The sequence below is a fragment of the Montipora foliosa genome, chromosome 2 (assembly GCF_036669935.1).
Source record: "Montipora foliosa isolate CH-2021 chromosome 2, ASM3666993v2, whole genome shotgun sequence".
NCBI lineage: Eukaryota > Metazoa > Cnidaria > Anthozoa > Scleractinia > Acroporidae > Montipora > Montipora foliosa.
Window position 1 is genome coordinate 2,445,686 of NC_090870.1, and position 17,839 is coordinate 2,463,524.

Consider the following 17,839-nt stretch of genomic DNA (forward strand, 5'->3'; position numbering starts at 1 on the left):
GGCCAGTTTATCTGGTTGATGTTCTTACTTCAGTATTGAATTGCACTTTAACACTCTTTAAGTTTCTATTATTGCAGTATTAGAAATTGCTTTTAAGTGCACCTGAACTCGAAATTTTTTTGTTCCTAATATCATTAATCGACGCACCCAAAGCAAACATACATCACCATTGTTACCCAGAATTTCACTTTTTCTGTGGTGAATAAGCCACATAAACGTGGCAGAACTAGCAGTAATTTGGACCCACAACCGTAATGTGAGAGGAATAGGTCTATTCTGGAATTTACGGTACAAACTGCTTTGAATTCCTGTTTTCAAAAGAAACTTTCCATCTCAAAGCAGTTTGTGACATAAAATCGAGAATAGAACCGTGACTCTCACGTCATGGTTGTGGGTTTAAAGTACTGCTAGTTTGATAACTTTGCACGTCTTCCCGGCAGATAAAAGGTGAAATTTTGAGTAAAAATATTTGAGTTTAGGTGCACTTTAAGGTATGCCATCTTTCAACATTTTTTTTTTTCATGGCAAAAGCTTGATTTTAAAACATGTAATCTTGGAATATTTAAGTTTAGTCAAAAATAAGACACAAACAGCAGTGATAAACATATTGAAATTGTTCATTTTGATTATGACTTGACGTTTCGTATGTGCTCTACATACATTTTCAAAGTAACCGTTGAAATTTAAAACAGCTATTTATATATAACAAAGCGGATGAGGGGACTGGAACCTAGATTAAGCAAATACTTAACAGTAAAATATATTATAATAATAATAAAAACAGAAAAATTGTTGGGATTGTAGTGGTTTTTACATCGGTAAAACTAAACGGCGGCTTCACGATAGAAAAACCGAACATTTAAGACCCTAGCTAGAAATGACAATACTTCAGCCATTGCTGACCACGTCAAGGCCACTGGACATAACATCAAGTGGGATCATTTTGATATTTTAGCGAAGGGCAAAACAGACTATCATTGTAAAATAAAAGAGACCTTCTTTATTCAAGAACTTGAGCCAGCTTTCAACGTCAACGTCGGACGTTGACGTGAAAAGCTGATGCTTTATTAATCTTTTCTGTTTTTATTATTATTATATATTTTACTGTTAAGTATTTGCCTAATCTAGGTTCCAGTCCCCTCATCCGCTTTGTTATATATAAATAGCTGTTTTAAATTTCAACGGTTACTTTTGAAAATGTATGTAGAGCACATACGAAACGTCAAGTCATAATCAAAATGAACAAGTTCAATATGTTTATCACTGCTGTTTGTGTCTTATTTTTGATCAAAGTACGATGGCCCAAGAACAAAAGTATTTAAGTTTAGGTTTGGAATGCATAGTAAGTCCCAGCAGTAGATGGAATCACCTAGATGTACAAATGAAAGTACTTCCTGAACTTAGAAATCTAAGGGTTCCTGGTAACACTATGTCATTGCCTTATTATGAATTATAAATTTCACATGTTGTACACCAATAATTTCTTGGGGAAAGGCTTTAAGGACAAAATAAAGGATATTCTATTGAAAAGAGCCTTGAAGCCTTTTTCAAAGGAAAACTACTTACGTTATTATGAATAATATTATTTATTTGACATGTTGTACACCGATAACTTCTAGGGAAAGGCTTTGAGGACAAAATAAAGGATATTTCTATTGAGAAGATACTCAAAGCCTTTTCCACAAGTAAATCTACTCATATTGCAATGATAGTAACCCAAGATACTTAAATAATTACAATAAATGGCTGCAGCCTCAAAGAGGCGTTTGCACGCAGCCAATCTTTGTGTCAGTATCAGTTAATTGGGGAAGGGGCAGATATGTCCAGAATGTAGTTATTATAGTAGAGTAGGAGCTACGCTATTGGTGGTAACATGGCAACGTGAAAAATAGGAATATATTAGTTAAATGAAAAGCGTTCGTTAATACCGTGAGGATTAAGGGTGCCGATTTGGAATATGAATTTTTGTTCTAGATTCTTGCGGCTTTCCGTCGTACCTAGATGTAGGGAAAGGCCGCAGATAGCCATGTGTTTTTTGGAGTGGCTAGGGAGATTAAAATGACGAGCGACTGGCTTAGATGCATCTTTGTCATTCTTCTCAACATCGCGAAGGTGTTCGCGGAATCGATCGCCTAGTCGTCTACCTGTCTCGCCAATGTATAATTTATTGCATAACGTACAGGTTATGCAATAAATGACATTTGCGGAGGTACATGTGAAACGGTCGGTGATCTTAACAGATCGCTTAGGTCCCGATATCTTGCTAGTGTTAACAATGAAAAGACAAGTTTTGCATCGTGAGCGCGCGCATTTGAAAGTGCCGGGTTGCTCGTTAGTTTTGAGCGCGCTTCTAACTAAAAAGTTAGAAGCGCGCTCAACTAAAAAGTTAGAGGCGTGCTCAAAACTAACAAGCAACCCGGCACTTTAAAATGCGCGCGCTCACGATGCAAAACTTGAATCTAGAACAAAAATTCATCTTCCAAATCGGCACCCTTAATGCTCACGGTATTAACGAACGCTTTTCATTTAACTAATATATTCCTATTTTTCACGTTGCCATGTTACCACCAATAGCGTAGCTCCTACTCTACGATAATAACTACACGTAACCCATAATTCCTCGATTTGCTCTGACGAAGGGCTAACGCTCGAAACGTCAGCTTTTAGAATCTCTGTACGGTAGGCAATTTACATTATCAACCCCGTTGATAAAACTCACCTTTTGTATACTACTTCCCCACCGACGCAGCACCACAGTTTCTTTAGAGACTACCCCCTTCAATGATTTTGATAAGGGACAAATTGACCACCTGCTCTTCTCCCCAGCTTCAGTATCACTCACATCTGAGAATACAGACAATTTAGTTCACAAATTGTCTCCTCAAGTAAAGAGAACAGCTGCATTTACCCTTACCAAAAGAACCGCTGACCCTTACACTTAGCTTATTGCTAGAAATTGGCACTAGAAATTGCTTGGACTGAAAGGGACACTTTGTGTTGGATATGAAAATTGGAGGTGTATCTTAATGAAAACATTTTAAAACAATTTCTTTCATACACTTTATGTGGTTACTGAATTTTCAGTCTTGATGATAACAAATAATTTGGCCCCTTTTTACAATCACCATTACCTTAATTGTACAAATAACGAGCCAAAAAAAGGGTGAGGGTTTTTGAGAAAAAAACTCCGAGTCCAAACAGATAGACTTTTTCAATGAAGCAAAGTTTTTCGTGCTGGCTTCTGTAGTTTCAAAGGTGGATATCGCTATCCACCGGTTAAGTCACTATCTTGCGGATAAACACTAGCAATACCAATTGAAATATCCAGTGGATAGCGCTATCCAGCCTTCGAACAATTGCGGCCTAGTGGCTGCTTCTGCCAAGTAACTCCCATTAAGTTACTTTTCTCTGCCTCTACAGTACACAATCACCCATTATATGGCCAAGGAAGTCCAAATGGCATAAGTTTAAGGTGGTTCACACTGGTTTATTGAGAAACCACGTATTGAACATATTTGCCTTACCCTTCATAACATGTACCCTGTGAATGGATCTATTTTGTCATACCTGTCACTATAGTAACTAACAGTGAGAATAACCTTCGCCCTCCACGAGTTAATTTCGCTGTCCTTGCATTAAAAACTTGAAATTTTCTCGAAGACGCAATGATGAATTTTCGTGAAAAGATCGTCAAATTAACCTTAGCATTTACGTGTGAGAGTTCCGACTTTTTACCTGTAGGCCAGTTTTTCAGAAAAATCAGTTCTCTTTTGAAAAACGTCTTTTTTTTTCCACCTACAGAATTTTTTTTAAATTTCAAAGACAAACATTTAGAACGGATTTAAGTTAACATGAAAAAAATAAAAATTAACCGTCCGGAAGCAGAGAGATAAACAAGTGAAGTCGCAAAATCAGAAAAAAGGAGGGGTGTACAAAATGAGCATTTACGCATGCGTTACCCGCCTATTGGAGTCTGCGTGCGAGTGGGGCTACAGGCTAACACAAGCAGAATTAAGTGTTTGGGAAGTCTTTCGTAGTTCCCATGATTAGAGAATGTATGTTTATATTCCATCTGTATAACAATTAGCAGGAAGGTGAGCGAAAATTAACGTTATTTTTTAATTTTCGGTGACTCATTTTCAATCATGAACTGAGGCGAGCAGCTTTAGAAATGCGGGTGTGGCTTACGCGAGCGCTCTAAGCTGAAAGCCTCTTCGAGCCTCGTTAAGGTGTCTCCTGCAATGTCATTTGTCAGTCAGTGACTGGCGTTGTCCCACTCAGATAGTACGCGAGCTATATTCGCTAATTTTTGTGTATCGCTTTTTTACAATACTACCCACTAGATACAGCGAAGTATTTTAGTTACCTCTTTTTCTGAGTTCGTATAGTCCGACAGCTTGGTTCAACCGGAAAAACAATAAGGAATGAAATTTGGTTTAGCATGGCAACCACCCTTCCACTTGCCACCAAGTGAATTATCTAAGCATAATTTGGTTAGGTAGTGTGATGCACTTAAATATAACTATAAAAACTGTCTAATCTCGTAGGGCGAGGATGAACTGACAAAACATGCGGCTGCAATTTTGCACATATTGATATTGTTTTGACTCTTTTTCTGCCAACCACAGGAAGTTGCGCTCAGTTTTTGCAGTACGAAGGTCTGAGTTGCAGAATTAAGAAACTTGTTCCATGTTGGAAAGAGTGTGCAGCAGCCTGTGTTGAGATCTTACCGTTGGTTACCTATCATGCAAAGGGTACCTGCTGTGACAATTTATGAATGTGTGCAGACGAACTATAAATTTAAAGAAGACTCATTCGACAATCATTATTATCATCATTACATAGGTGATTATTGAAAATTCTCTGCGCTGATTGATTACGCTTGAGGTGATTATAATGCAATCACCGCGTTTGCGGTTGTCTCAAAGTTGCCTGCTTTGCCTAGGTGACAGATAAATTGTTTTAAAGAAAATGCAAATTTTTCAAATAATCACTTATGCATTTGTTACAGCAGAGCTCGGAGCAAGCTTTGGTAAGAAAATATGGTGTAGGTCACCGCACGACCACCCGTACATGTATGCCAATGTGAAGCTGATGCAACCCGCATTTTTTGGCAGAAACGTCTTTCGTTATGGCTAATTGACACCTGTCAAAACAAGGTATCTACTGACCAGTATCATGTGACCTTGTCGTGAGCTCAAGATCAGCTGTTTTTTTAAGTTGACCACTGACCAGGAACTTGTTTTCGATTGGATCGTAGGCTCAAGCAAAGTTAACTTATGGTAAGAATAAATAACACGGGAGCTCTGTTTTTAGCCTTGGCAAAATCAACAAAGTAACACTCAGTAATTCGTGATGAAAGAAATGTTGCATTAATCAATATCTGATACAGACTTCTCTTCGTACATAAACGCTTCTTTTGGTTTTCCCCGTCAAAATGTCTCGAATCACCAAAAATACGTAGTGTACATTAACGCTTACATACTAACATTTATTTATTTTTTATTTGAACTAAATATCACTATTTGCAGAACGATGCACGTGACCTGAATAGTGCGTGTTTATAATTTTTAATAAGTCATACAACATGAGTTGCAAGGCTTTGCCTCAACTTTATATTGTATACATTAGAGACCTTTAACATCGAGGCTTTCGGGATATAACGCAAACCGTGGTTTGTCGTCAGAGGTTAGCTCGATTTTGAACTTTAGCAAGCCGTTCCTGTTATGCACATCAGCGCCACCATCTTGGATTTTTCATTGCTACAACTACTCTGAAAGCAAACAGCTAAAATTCTCCCGAAACTTATATTTGTTCATCAAAATTGTTCCCAATAGATAGCAAACAGAAGTAACAACATGACTGCTATGGTCAAACGGGAGGCCTGATTGATCTCTGGTCATAAAACGCTGTCGTAAATCACTTACTGAAAAAACGGTCTTCAAGTTGAAACTCGAACAGCAGACTGCAAACGTTACGGCAAGGACACGATCACGTGATTTCCCGAGGTTTGCGGTATTTGAAAAACTCGTTGCAAAAGGTCTCTGTTATTGTAAAATTCATTAATAATTCACAAGGGTGACAGACACGCACTATTCAGGTAACGTGCGTCGTTCTGCAAATAGTGATAAAGTTCAACTGTCTGAAAGCACGGGAAGGGTGGCAAGGAAAAGCTGCGGTTGATGAATTAATACAATAATTAAATGAATTATATACAACCACTAGTGGTTGTAACAAAGTATACAAGCGCATGTTCTTGTATGAACACATTGAACTTTGAAAGAAGATGAATGCGACAAATACAACACCAAACATATTTCACTTAATTATTACTTTTCATTTTGCACTGCCTCTTTATTTCCAGCTATCCAAAACTTTACCGCTCATGTTGTAAACATCACTAACAATGTTGCGTAGCTGTAATTGTTTGTTAAAATTGCAGCAAAGTTTCCTTTAAGACCATGCTCCAAATAGTCGGGTAACTAGCCCTTATGCCCCGGCACAGGTTAGTAAGCTCTGTCCTCCCGTAGATCTCCTTAATTTGAAATGGATGGCTACGTACAAACGGGACGAGAATTCAATCATCAAACATGCCAAAATTAGTTAAGGACGGTGCCTACTAATTCAAAGGTATTTTGGCCCTGGTTTACGATTGTGCAGGAACTGTAGATCTCAACAAGTGTTATTGAAATCCAAAAAGAAAATTGGGGGTAACCACGCATTTTTCAAAGATAATTCATGAATAATATTTGTAAAAAGCTTTATAATACAAAGGAATGTATGGCGTTCTTTATCAAATGGAAGCTTAATTATCTCTCAAAAATGCGTGGTTACCCCCAATTTTCTTTTTGGTCGTCAAGAGTACTTACTGAGATATACTTTCTCCGGGTAGTTTTAAACCGCGCAAAAATATCACTGTATCAGTAAGCATCACCGATAGCATTCCAAGAGGATCGCAGCTCTGGGAACAAAAATGCACCGGTACGAAATGTTTTGTCGAAATTTTAAATTTAGCGAGCTGTACAGCGGGCCGTACTGTAGAATACGGCCCGCTAATTTAGCCAATTACAGCGCGTGTACTATCTGAGAGATATAATAAAATGTCTTAATTCACTTATGTCCAGAAATGCACGCAATTAGATGCACCACCAATTTTCATATCCCACACAAAGTGTCCCTTTTAGTGCGAGCATTTGCTAGTACCAATTTCTTTTGGTAAGGGGAAATGCAGTTGTTCTCTTTACTTGTCTTTATTCCCAGATGTGAGTGATGTTGAAGTTGGGAGAAGAGCATAGGGACACTTCGTCACCGTTATCACAATCGTCATTCATCTGATTACCTGTATTTCGGGACATATCTGCCCCTTCCCCAAATAACTGACACTGACACAAAGATTGGCTGCGTGCAAACGCCTCTTTGAGGCTGCAGCCATTTATTGTAATTATTTAAGTATCTTGGGTTACTATCATTGCAATATGAGTAGATTTACTTGTGGAAAAGGCTTTGAGTATCTTTTCAATAGAAATATCCTTTATTTTGTCCTCAAAGCCTTTCCCTACAAGTTATCGGTGTACAACATGTCAAATAAATAATATTATTCATAATAAGGTAATAGCATAAGTAGTTTTCCTATGAAAAAGGCTTCAAGGCTCTTTTCAATAGAATATCCTTTATTTTGTCCTTAAAGCCTTTCCCCAAGAAATTATACAGGCTTGAAATTTCAGGACCCAGTCTGAGATTTGTTGTCATTTACATGACACCCGTACGAACTCAGACTGGAATGAGAATTTCTCGTCTCGGTCCAACAACCGGGACGAAGTCAGACCAGCCTGAGTTCATTGTCAGGTCGGTCTCATGTAAACGCATCAAAAGAAACGGTATGGAGGCCGATACGAACTCATGCCGATCTGAGTTCGTCCCGGTCTCATCTAAATACCCCCTAAGTGCCATAGGCCACTACGGGTATCTCATAAAGACTAAGTGGTTAGCGCTAAAAAAAGCAGACAGAGAAATTGGGTGCTCTTAACTTAAGCTATCACCCATAGCCGTCATCGTGATAGACATGTACTGATGGTATCTCGACATGTACATTTTAGTAGCCTTGATGTACACCTGTGTAAGATGAAATGATTTTCAAAGTGTCATGACTTTTATATATCTTCATTTCTAACAGAAGCGTAGCTAGAATTCATTGTCTGATATTCTTGTATTTCGTCATATGTTTCGTTTGTTAGCCTTTTGAGCACTTCAAAAAGGTCTCCGAAAACACCCTGCTGGTAGTTTTGAGGATAAAAATCAGTCTGGTGTATTAAGAAAGTAGAACTGACAGCGAAAAATAGGAGAAGAAGACTGAATAAACAACATTACTTACGGCGGCCATCTTTCCCCTCTTTGCTCGGTTGTAGTTGAGACAGGTGTTTTTCCCGCTCTTTTCACTCCGGGCAGCCGCCTCGATTCTAAGAAAACCGACGATGATCTGGGCTGAATCCGTTGGATTGAAACCCTGTTGTAGTTCTCAGGCGCCTATCGTGCTAGGACAACATTTGACCATTTTCCTTACCGGGGATGTAACTTTACAAAACATTAGGGATTCAAGTGTAAAAATATGTTGTAGAAACTAGCGATTTGTATTTGAAACGTAGTTTTTGCCTCCTGAATCGTGCAACTCCATCCTTTTAGTAAATCAAGATGGCGGATTCTGTAAGCAGCACAGATGCAAAACTACTGAAGGAATTAGGTGGAGTTGGGCTGGTCATGACCATTATCTTCACCATATCAGTAAGTGAAAATATTACAGTTGTTCTTACTTGTAACTTCAACCATATTTTTGTGAAAACGACGACGTACTCCAAGGGTAAAAACCCCAGGGTAAAAACATACAAGGGAAGTTACTCGCTTGTTATAGTAACACGGTCATTTTTTTTTTTCTATTTTATTCTTGCACATGGTTTAACAGACCATTTTGCAAATATTAATTGTTTACTTAACCACTTAGCATATGAATTATATTGGCAAGGTTGCTGGTTACTACTCTGTCTGAGACTGGTGTAAATCATGTTGTTGCGAGGGCTGCATTACACATGACACAAGCATAAACACAAGCAATACATGCAAAGTTAGCAGCACTTTCATAGCATCTCTTGTTAGCACAAAAGAGTCTAAGGACAAGTTTGAATACATATCTGCATATGTGACCTTTCACGCGAAAAGGGGGCTTATAGATTTCATGGTGAACCGTGAAATTTATTTCACTGCCACGGCCCGTGAGTTTAATATTTCACTCCGTGAAATTGAAATTTCACGGGATGTTCACTCTTGTTCCAAACTTTTTGACTATGCTCAGTGAAAAAGTTCGCGGTGTGAAATCGAAGACCATGAAAATTAATGAAGTCACATCGTGAACTCACGTATGTTCACACCGTGAAATTATGTAGCTACGCCATCCAAAATAAAAGTTTGGTGGTCTGGTTTTGCAATCAAAATTTGCGTTAATTAAGGATAAACAATTTTTTGTTTGGATAATCGAATAATGGTATTTATACCTTCTCTTGTGTGAAATGGTTTAACTTGTTATGGGGCGGCGTTTCAGTATTTTTGGTGAAATCAAAGTTGGTACGATTATTTTGCTTTGTTGATGGAGCGACGATCTATAATTTGGATGAAAACGACGACTGACACAAATTACACTACCGAGCAAAACAGTTCTCGATAATCATGGATTTGGTCAAAAATAGCTATGAAATTGACTTCCCCCGGTGTGGAGTCCCTTCTGCAGCCAAGAATACTGTCACATAGGTTAAAAAAGTAAATTATACTGTGCAAACTGAACAGCCCTTGTATGACAATAAGTACTCATGTAGATGTTTATGAGCCCTCAGCAGGTGGCTACGGGCTTTTTATAGCAAAACTTGATGACATATGTTTTCGTTAGCTTCGGCCACCATATTTGTGCATCTCCATACAAAGCTTACAGCCTTGTTAACTTATAATTTTTGACGCATCTTGTCTTATAATAGGAGGGAATTACTAAAGTCATCACTGAGGGCAGACATTGAACTATGAAATAGACTGTTTTTGTTAAAAGTGTTTCAAAAGAGGCCATGTCTGTCTTTGTGAAATGAAGAATGGTTCAAGTTTAATTATTAATATTAATGAATCACATTTTGTTTTTGCAGTTTTTGACGCATCTTGTCTTATAATAGGAGGGAATTACTAAAGTCATCACTGAGGGCAGACATTGAACTATGAAATAGACTGTTTTTGTTAAAAGTGTTTCAAAAGAGGCCATGTCTGTCTTTGTGAAATGAAGAATGGTTCAAGTTTAATTATTAATATTAATGAATCACATTTTGTTTTTGCAGTTTGTACTTGTTATCGTCATACTTGTGAAGCGTCAAATACTTAGGATGTTATTGCTGTCAAAGCGAGGACCTCATTCACCTGTTGGTTTTGATACACCCAAGGTAAACATAATCTTCACGGTATTGTTTTGTCATTTTACCATGAAAACTAGTTGTGACAAAACCTCAGTTTTGTTATAACTAGTTGATTTGGATATCTAATATTGCTTTTGTATATTTTGTTATCAGAGTTTAGGGAGAGAGATTGCTGCTCGATTGCAGAGGATCTCGCAACTTAGGATGGAGCCAAGAATGTTGTCGGAACAGTTCAACAAACCATTTGATGGTACAGCAAACTTTGAGTCACCATCAGGTATTTTTATTGATTCTCTTTTGTATATACAAATAATGTTTTTATAAATAACGTTGATTAATTTTTTTGTTAGTGTTACAATTTAATAACGAAGAACTTTGTATGCTTTAAAATAGTATCACTAACTGTGTTGCATGTCAATATTTTTAGTTTACTGTGTTAATGATGTCATTCAAGCCCTCAACCAATTATTGGCTGATTATTTTATTGGTTGGACGTATTTCCCAACTCAATGATCATGAATGTTTCTAATTTTCTTTAGATCAATATACAAGAAGCTACAAGTACAGAATGAAAGCCATGGACAAAATGACTGAACTAGGTGAGTAGAGACAGCACTAAGTGTGGCCGGTTTGGGCGTCAAGGATTAATACTTAACAATTAATCTACATAAAATAATCAACAGTGAACTTTGCAGTAAAGTGCATTATGGAGGATGCTTGAAATAAAATCAAATGTGGGTTTAAAGGAAAGGGAAAATACAAAGTACCATGAGAAAAACCTCTTACAGTAGAACTGAGCTGAATTGGTCCTAATCAATGCTATTGGGAACATTGATGGTGGGAGACCAGAGCTCTCTCTGTTGTACCATCTTAGCACCAAAAACCGACTGACAGAAGTTGCATGTTCCACTGGCTTCAAGCAGGGATTGGCTATTAGATGCCTTTTAGTTTTTTTTCAAGCAGTTTCCCCTAATTATTGTAATGTATTGTGTCTAAGTGAGTGTGTAGATCATCATTCCATCAAGAATATGGCTTTCCCAAAGGAAAAAACCTGATCAGTTTAATTAATGAAGTTTTTTCCCAATGGTTGGAGCTGATACCTGGATGGTGACCATCCAGGAATACTCTTTGTGGTACATTTTGGGGTGTCTGCTTAGATGTCATGTCAGCCAATGATGTCTCCCACCTCTGCAATCATAATTATGTGGACTGAGTTTCAGTCAATTTCAGCCTGATTCAAGAATTTCCCCCTGATTCTCCAGTTTTCCTCCTTCATCAGAATTGATTCCCAAGTACCAATACTTACATCTGGCTGTGGAACTGAGATCCAGTATCATACCTGGACCAAATAGCAGCTGCCAAATTTAACTTATGTATGCTTTTGGCCCAACATGGAGCCTTGCTCTTGAAATCCAGTTTCAGGAATGCAAGGAGGATGATTATCGGCGTATAATGATGTTGTGTTCCATGCAAACTAAATTATCAGACGTGTAGTGAACATTTGCTTGTTAGCGTTTTTTATTTTCATTTGTTCATGCAGATGATCTCCTCTGTACAATTGACTTCAAGTACAGTCGCAAGAAGAAGCAATCTGTAAGAGAACATCTCAAGTCACTTCAAAAGGCACCTTACAATGTGATAAGGGGTGGAGATGACACAGTTAATGAAGTCTCTGACATGTATGAACATGCCAGATTTGAGACAAAGGTACCTGAAAGAATGTTAGATCAGACTGGCTGTATGTAAGATGTGGGCTAATGGCATGCATGACTTGATCTTAGAATTTCTTTGACTACTGAATGTCTGCAGATTATTTTAAGCACTGCAGACAATCCTCAGAAACACAAAACTGACATTTGAAAAGTATAAACTTAAAGATTCTGGCAACATTAGGTAACCCATTCACCCCTAAATCGGCAAATGGTGAATGAGATGTTTTGGCCACTATAAATATAGTGGCCAAAATATCTCATTCACCACAAGTAAAATCATCTGTCATTAGGGACCGTTCATTTTTTATGGGGTAGGGGGGCTGGTGGAATTTGGAGAAGTGTAATTTGAAAATTGTATGACCCCCCCCCCTCCCGATTTCCGATTTTTTTCTCCTGTGCCCCCCCCCCATCATCAGAGTAATTTTTTGGAAGGCCCCCCCGCCCTTTGAATAAAAAATACATGTGGTGTTAAAAGTTACTGCAGCATTAAAATTTCGTTTTGTTACATTTCACATAATTTATTGAAAGAAACCTGAAAGCTAGAAAGCTGCTTTTAACAAATCACTCAAAAGAATGAAAAGTCAATTTCTGCTCTTCTTGTTACAGCTCGTCCTGAGCGTGTTGTAGCTGGCCGCTTGTCTGCGTATTCCTCATCTGAGGTGATAAAAGCAAGAACGACATCATTTGAGACGTCTTCAGAGTCAGGGGCATCACTCATGTAGTCATCATCAGTTTCCTCTCCCTCACTGCTTTCATCACTGCTGTTTAGTTGACCTGATTCATTCCTGCCTCCCACTTCGGCTTGTCCAGTTCTGAGAGTATTCATTCGCAAGAATTTGTAAAATCTCTTATCCTATTTTTAATCTAATTTTTTCGTCCAACCCCCCCTTTTCCTTCATTTTTTTTCGGCTGGCCCCCCCTTTCAAGCCATTTTTTTTTTTAGTGCCCCCCCCCCCCCCCCAAATCCCACCAGCCCCCCCTTTCTCATAAAAAATGAACGGTCCCTTAGCCAGAGTAAAATACTAAGTATGGCCGATTTAGGGGTGAATGTCTGTTGCACTTACACATAAATAGCCAGCTGTACTTAGTAAGGTCACAGTGTTTAATCCATTAACTCCTGGGAGTGGGACTCAACAGATTTCATTGTCTAACTGCAGACCATTTTACTAATGTCAATGGGGGGCATCCTGGGGCAACAGAGGAGTGAATGGGTTAATTAATCAGGCAAATAAAAGTGTTATGCTGACATTGCGATCTGATGGCGTTTAATAGTTAATATCCAGTGATTAGAAAAACTAATTTTTTTTAATTCTGATAGGAATTTGGTGCTTTGCAGTACAGAAAGTTTGCTTACCTTGTGGAACAGCTCAAAGACAGGTTTAGTTTTATGATGGTTTTGTTCATTACTGTAGCCTTAACCCTTTGACATCCAAATCGGCCTAAAGCGGCCAGACTTAGTATTTTACTCTGTCTAACGCCAGAGTATTTTACTCTTCAATGGGGAAACCCCTGGGAGTCAATGGGTTAAGTTTTGACTAGATTCCAACTTTCTTTCCTCTCTTTTCTCCAACTTTCATTTGGGATACTTAAATAACAAGTGCTCTGATGGACCAAATACCTTACAAAGCAGGAGGTTATGGGTAACGTGATACAAGGATACAGCCACTCAAAATATTACTATCCAATTGACCCCTAGGAGTGAGACTTGACAGGTTTTCCTCTTTCTAATGCCAGATGATTTTACTCATCTGGGAGTGTCCAAGGGTGTTTGAGATTGTCAATGGATTAAAGCCCTGCACTTTTGGCAATGACATTTTTAGAGGGGTCTTACACATCTTGATACTCTAGAAGGATTCTGGAAGGAGTACTTGCATCACAAGCTGTTTTGGTATTTCAGTTATTTTGTCCAGTCCTGAGTGTGAAAAAACAGAGGTTGCATGCAAAAACTTGTGCCAAAGCAAACAAAATCAATTACTGATATTAATTATGAATATTATTATCTAAACTGTTTAAATAATGTCAGTTTAATTTGTTCAGAGCTTAATTAACCCTTTGATTCCCAAACCGGCCAGACTTAGTACTTTACTCTGCCTAACGCCAGACTATTTTACTCGTCAATGGGGAACCCCTGTGAATCAATGGGTTGAAATTTGCTAGTGATTTGGTGAAATAACTGAAAATAAACATAATCACCAGAGTCAATTACGAAGCCTGTTGCGACTAAAATTTAGTAGTTTTCAGCCCTTCAACATCTTTGATTTAAATTTGAGTGAACAAAAACCAATGCGTTAAATAACTCAAAAAGTTTAACAGTACGTGGCAAGTTCTGTGTTATTGTAAGTTGTTGTTTAAACAGATCTTAAAAACTATTTCCCAAGATAACATTTCTGATTTCCAAATAAAGTTATTCCCAGCAAAATTCATTCAAGTGATAATATTTTGATGTTTCTCCCAACCTTTGCTTCAGTGTTTCAAAAGTTGACTAATAAATAATCACTGTTAAAATAATAATTATTATTGATTAAAATTAATTAATTCAAAGCAGAGGAGAAATATAGCTACATTTACCAGTTACCACAAAGGGAGCAGAGGAGTCCTATTTGACTGTTTTTCCACATAAATTCACCGTATAATTGCAGTGCGAATCGATCTTGTTGATTTGAATCACCGTACGTGATCAAACTGAACACAAACGATCGTGTTGCGGTTGAAATCCTATCGGCATCAATTTTCATTGCCCTTCAGGCAATGAACCCCAGAAAGCAAAGCTTTCCGTACCAGGCACTACATATACTGTTAGTGTCTGTTAGACATCACTAGTGACAACCCCGTAGTCATTACTGTATGTGGCTTTCGTTTCACGGATAGGATTTGTATGTAGTTTAATCACGTAAGATGATTCAAATCGTGCTGCAATTGTATGATGAATTTAACTGGAAAAATGGTCAAATATGACTCCTCTGCTCCCTCTGGTTACCATTGAAAAAACATGCATGCTTAAAATTCAGTGTTAGTGCACTTGCATCTAACTACTTGAAATAAATTACATGTGTCTTGATTTTCTCATGCTGTAGGGTGAAAGATGAGCTTCCTCTCCCCACTTTAGACACAGTTGTAGCTCCCTGTGTTCCTCATTCTTACAAGAAAGGAAGTCCAACACTTGTCTGAACTCTCTCTCTCTCAATTTGTTGGTATTGTCTTCTTGTTAGTAGTTCACTTCTTTGTTGACATTCTTCTGTTTCACTTAAGCATTTCAGTGCACACAACAGTGCTGAGCACTAACCACTATTAAATTACTTTCACAAGGCAAAGGGAAAAGACCTTTTTTCCCCATGTATGACTTGTTTTCCCACAAGTTATGATAAAAAAATGACTATTACATCTGCCCACTCTTCTTCATGGACAAGATAAAAAATCAGTTGGAGTGTTGTTACTTATGTACTGGAAAAGCAAAATGTAGGGGTTAGGGTTAGGTGTGTTGGTGGGGTTAAAGTGCAAACACAAGTTTGGATTTTTTTATGGTAATATTAATTTTTCTTAACTTTCCTCTAAACTTAGTTTGGAATACTCTTAATAGTAAATATTTACAGTACTTCAAATGTAATAAAAGACTTAACCTTGACCTAAAAACTAGAAATGTTAAAACTATAGTTAAAACTGAATGTTGAATAACATTCCCAGTGTATTAGTCAGACTACAATTTGTGACTAAGATTTCTCCAACTGCTACCCATTTAAAAACTTGAATTAACGAAAAACTTGTTTGATTGCATTATTCTTACAATCAAAAGAACAAGCTGCAATGCCAATGCATTAGTCTTAAAGAAGAATGATTAGCCTTTTAGTCCATGTAGCAAGCACCAAAAAGGGAGGGGAAAGAAGGAGGCAGAGCCAGTGCTGAAATGGAAGGGGATTGAGGAGAGGTGGGTAGCTCCCCTCTCTGCTCTCCCAAGCTCCCTACATTTCAGCACTTACTGTCGCTCTCTTTCCCTCTTGCTAAACAGGCTAATAGAAAAGTGGCTTGTAACGTCCTTATCTTGGTGGTAATATGCTTTACTATGCAGAATAATGTAGTATGTCAATAGAAAAGGGGGTAAAATGGGAGCAACTAAAACAGAGATAAAAAGTTATTTCATAGCTGCCATTTTGTATTTTGTCAGTTGATAACAAAAAGATCGCCTTTTAATCATATGAATGTTATTTTGTAGGGTACGACTTTATGTAAATGTCCCAGGAAGTCTGATAGTAGCAGGCAACAGTAATAAGCCCATCCGAAAACCCCCATCAAGCAGCAAGATGGAGCCAGCTAGCGCGGAAATCACAACACAAGATGCGGAGGCTGCAGCAACTAACACAATGACTGCAAGTGGAGCAATAAGCTTGTAAAATCTGGAAATGCTTTTGAACAGTCATCTTGCTTGAGCATGGCATTGTCTACATCACAATGTTTCAAATGTGTCAGTTTCAAGTTTTGTTCAAGAAACATGGACTTAAATTGTATTGTTTTAGCTGAAACAAATACATTTGAGGAAAAGATATCTTCACAACTTTACTTGTGTCGTCCTAAAGACATCTTTATGGAACAGTGACAAAGAAACTTGGATCCTCTAGTCAAATTGACTTAAGTCTGTATAGTGTTTCATCAATCTCCATTCAAAACTGTACCTACAGTACTTTTGCACAAAGGTACTAGTATAGTTACTGTCAGGCCTTGAACCTTTGCACCTTGCATATGAAAGTGAATATTACAATCTTCACAAAATGGTAATACACCTTATTCCAAAATGGCCACTGGTTTATGCGGATACAAATTGGCCCTTGTTGCCTCGTTCAAGATAAAATATTCTTTTGAATTTTAAGATTAAGAATGAGGCATCAAGGGCTAATTTGAATAAAAACAAAAGAATATTTAAAATGGCGGCCACTTTGGAATAAGGTGTATGATATTAAAGTGGAACCTCAACATAAGAAAGTCCTTAGTATGACAAATTACCAGTACTATCTTGAACCAAAAAAGGAACCTTGTAGTTCCATGAATCGTTGTAATAATTCCTCAAGTCCCTGGGCACTTTATTTATTAACCCAAGGTACTGATGTCCACCTGTTCCTGACAAGAAAAACCTGGGTAAAATAGAAAATATGACTTTATTTACAATCAAGGAATTAAATATTTTGAGTATGAGTATGCTCTTTGTCTTTTTATTTGTTTGCAACAAAAATCCATTGGCAGTGGCACAAAACAAACAATAATAATTATATTATTATTGGGTCCTGGTTTACAATATTACTTCCATGCATTTTTATTTTGTCAGCTTATGAAGAACTAAGTTCAGGAAGCAGTCAAGATACTACAGTGGCTCTTGGTTATACATGTACCTTGAGCAACTCCTTGGCTTCTCTTGTGCTTCCTAAACGTCCTGTTTGATTCATATTGTGATGTACCAGAAACCCATAAGGGTTGAAACATGTAATGTGCATTCACAGCTTCTGAATATTCAGTGCGAACTGATTGGTTGAATGTTTCAGTGCTAAGTACCATATTTGGAAACCCCTTGCTCTTGTTGTTCCAAATATGGTACTTGGCAAATTGAATATTCAGATGCTTGTTTCCCAGAACACAAGGGGCCGTTACACGTTTCAACCCTTATGGGTTTCTGGATGTACTCAAACTAAAGCATGAACCATTACCGGT

The 17,839-nt window shown here is 37.8% G+C and overlaps 1 protein-coding gene across 2 annotated transcripts; it reads left to right on the top strand.

Moving 5' to 3' along the window:
* The first annotated feature begins 8,458 nt into the window (after positions 1 to 8,458).
* LOC137992033 (protein C1orf43 homolog) lies at positions 8,459 to 17,332 on the top strand. Of its 2 annotated transcripts, XM_068837091.1 has the most exons (8): positions 8,497 to 8,778; positions 10,362 to 10,463; positions 10,590 to 10,713; positions 10,976 to 11,035; positions 11,977 to 12,143; positions 13,467 to 13,525; positions 15,223 to 15,339; positions 16,356 to 16,494. In XM_068837091.1, exons 1-7 carry the CDS (start codon positions 8,689 to 8,691, stop codon positions 15,314 to 15,316), a joined length of 696 nt encoding a protein of 231 aa, XP_068693192.1. In that variant the 5' UTR covers positions 8,497 to 8,688; the 3' UTR covers positions 15,317 to 15,339; positions 16,356 to 16,494. The 2 variants fall into 2 exon arrangements, with proteins under 2 accessions (XP_068693191.1, XP_068693192.1); XM_068837090.1 differs by lacking the exon at positions 15,223 to 15,339 and having other exon boundaries at positions 8,459 to 8,778; positions 16,356 to 17,332.
* The last annotated feature ends 507 nt before the right edge of the window (positions 17,333 to 17,839 follow it).

What these genes read in the sequence shown, in the direction of transcription:
- LOC137992033 (XM_068837090.1), top strand. Translation starts at nt 8,689, where the DNA reads ATGGCGGATTCTGTAAGCAGCACAGATGCAAAACTACTGAAGGAATTA. An exon ending in TTGGTTTTGATACACCCAAG is followed by an intron (nt 10,464 to 10,589) that starts GTAAACATAATC and finishes TTTTGTTATCAG; the next exon opens with AGTTTAGGGAGAGAGATTGC. An exon ending in AAACTTTGAGTCACCATCAG is followed by an intron (nt 10,714 to 10,975) that starts GTATTTTTATTG and finishes AATTTTCTTTAG; the next exon opens with ATCAATATACAAGAAGCTAC.